Consider the following 2693-nt stretch of genomic DNA (forward strand, 5'->3'; position numbering starts at 1 on the left):
TATAACTCAAGAAGGGCCAGATGAAAGACATCCATAGGGCAAAGTATGTGGTTAGGGTCGCAGAGTTCCCATGCCCTCTCTAGGCACATCACTCTCCCTGTACCTCCTCCACATGCTCACCAGACTAGGGGCTCTTCAACACCACCTTTCGGATTTTTATGGAGGCTCATTATGTAGGCATGATTGATTAAATCACTGGCCATTAGTGACTGCACTCAATCTCCAGCTGCTCTCCCCTCCCCAGAGGTCAGAGGCTGGGACTGAAACTTCCTACTCTCTGATCACAAGGCTGGCTCCAGTATCAACCCCAACCTTAGGTGCTTTCCATAACAAGATACCTCATCAACACAACAAAGAACAGAAGGCACCTTTATTTTCTTATCACAGGAAATTACAAGGTTTTAAGAGCTCCATGCCAGACAGAGGAAGACCAATTATATATTTCTTATAAATCATAATATCACATTGTTACTAATGCTTTTGACTCTCTGAGCACCCTTTTAACATAAAGGGAACTAATATTTATGTTAAAATTACTTCTCAATTTCTGAATTTTGTTTCTGCATTCTGTGATATTTATGTTTTTGCCCTATTTAATTATATTTTTAGTTTGTGAGTTTTCTTTAAATGTCTTGTGATTCTAGAATATCCATTAATATTTAAAATTTAGCATTAGCACCTTTTCAAAAATACTTGAAAACTTATATATATATATATCTAGAGCTCTATGGAATATATACACACACACACACACACACACACACATAACAGACTAGATAGATAAAGAGAAGGAGAGATTGAGAGAGACTGATTTATTGTATGGAATTGACATACACAATTGTTGGGGCTGGCTAGGCAAGTCCAAAATATGTAGGGGAGGCCATCAGGACATCAAGAAGGGCACAACAGAAACTGTCAAACAGGAGCTGAAGCTACAGTCCCTCGGTAGAATTTCTTCTTCCTCAGGGAAATCTGAGTTCTGCTCTTAAAACCTACAATTGATTGAAACAGGCCCACCCAGGTAATCAAGAATGATCTTGTCTCCAACCAATTGATTGTAGATGTTAATCATATCCACAAAATACCTGCCCAGCAACACCCACTGTAGCCTAGTCAAGCTGACACAAGAAACTATTCACCATCACTGGTAGTCAGACAGGATACCTGCCTCTTTTGCTGCAGGAGGACGGAGGATAGACACAAACAGTACAATGGTGAAGCACATGCACTTGATTCTGGAGGAGAACCTACCTGGGGTTGAATTCTGATTCACATACTTATTGTCTGCTTTATGTGACTTCCCTGTGCTTGAATTTTCCACTGTAGAGTGAGACTGATAATACCTACCTTAGAAGGTGGGAAAGTTAAGATTAACATACGTAAAGCATCAGAACATTGCCTGCGACATGGTGAGCACTAGAAGAGGGCGTGGTGCTCCACCGTCATTGACACTGGCTTCTCAGAATCCTATGGATGGTTTGAGGGACAGTAAAGTGAAGGGATCAACTGGCCATATAAGAATTCTCGATTAAGTTTCCTCCATGATACCAGTCTCCCTGATATTTAGCAAGTGAAGTTACCTTCTTTCTTCATTACAAGCTATTCTACAAGTACCAGAACAGAGTAACAGAATCCCTGGCTGTCTCTCCACTCTACCACAAGTTTACTGTCTTTCAGAAATGTTATTATGTTTTTCATTTGAAGACATCTTATCTTTCTTCACTTTGTTATTATTTTTTATCTGCATTTTATTCCTTTGTATTATTTTAATAGAATCACAGGGTGAACTCACACAAAGGACCATATTATCACATCAGATTCACAGGAATGGTAGAACTGAACCCAGTATCAGTCTTTACTAATAGTTTAGGATATAGATAATTAAGCACAGATGAGACAAAAGGAGAGCTCTCCAATTCTTCTTCCCCGTAACATATAATACTCTCCAGCAGAGAAGAGTGCATGAGGTTTCACAGGGTCCTTACCTCCAGGGAGCATTTAAGTTATTAAATATTTCTATTTTATGTCCCATAAATTATATAGCCAATGTGACATTCTTAAGAGAGTCATGCCTCATAAATTCTCAAGTTATTTACTGTAAGTAATCTTTTTGCAGGAGGCATCCAGCTGAGGGTACTCTGTAGATAAGGTATAAGGGCGCTCTATAGATAACTCTTATTCTTTTTGCCCCAAATTATTTTGGCTATTATAGTTCTTTGGTCTTCTCATATAATCAGCTTGTTGTTACCTACAAAATATCTTGTTGATAATTTGATAGAATTTTTTTGAACTTATAGATCAATATGGGGAGAATTAACATATTAATAGCATTGCCTTCCATTAATGAGCACAGTATAATTTCTCCATTTTTAGAACTCTTATTTCAATTTTCCATTAGTGTTTTGTAATTTTCAGCATCCAGTCATGGTCAATATTTTGATAGACTTTACATTATTGATGTTATTCTATTAAATCTGTTTTTCTATTTCAATTTCCAATTAATCATTTCTTGTACAGAGAAATACACTTGAGTTTTGGTTGTTGACCTTACATATCATGACATAGCTAAGCTCACATTTTGATAGGAGCTTTTTTGCAGATTCTTTTAGATTTTCTATGTAGACAATCATTTTTTCTATGACTAGAGGGACTTTTATTCATTCTCTCACAATCAGTATCCATTTCTTTCTTTT

The 2693-nt window shown here is 37.1% G+C and overlaps 1 protein-coding gene across 1 annotated transcript in view; it reads left to right on the forward strand.

Annotated features, from left to right (window-relative positions):
- The first annotated feature begins 1406 nt into the window (after positions 1 to 1406).
- The window catches only part of LOC130682674 (uncharacterized protein C2orf78-like), a 12963-nt gene continuing 11676 nt past the window's right edge, over positions 1407 to 2693 (forward strand). The window contains exon 1 of the mRNA XM_057497533.1: positions 1407 to 1493. Within this exon, the coding sequence (XP_057353516.1) occupies positions 1407 to 1493 (87 nt within the window). The remainder of the gene's footprint in view (positions 1494 to 2693) is intronic.

This window comes from Manis pentadactyla, chromosome 2, assembly GCF_030020395.1.
Source record: "Manis pentadactyla isolate mManPen7 chromosome 2, mManPen7.hap1, whole genome shotgun sequence".
NCBI lineage: Eukaryota > Metazoa > Chordata > Mammalia > Pholidota > Manidae > Manis > Manis pentadactyla.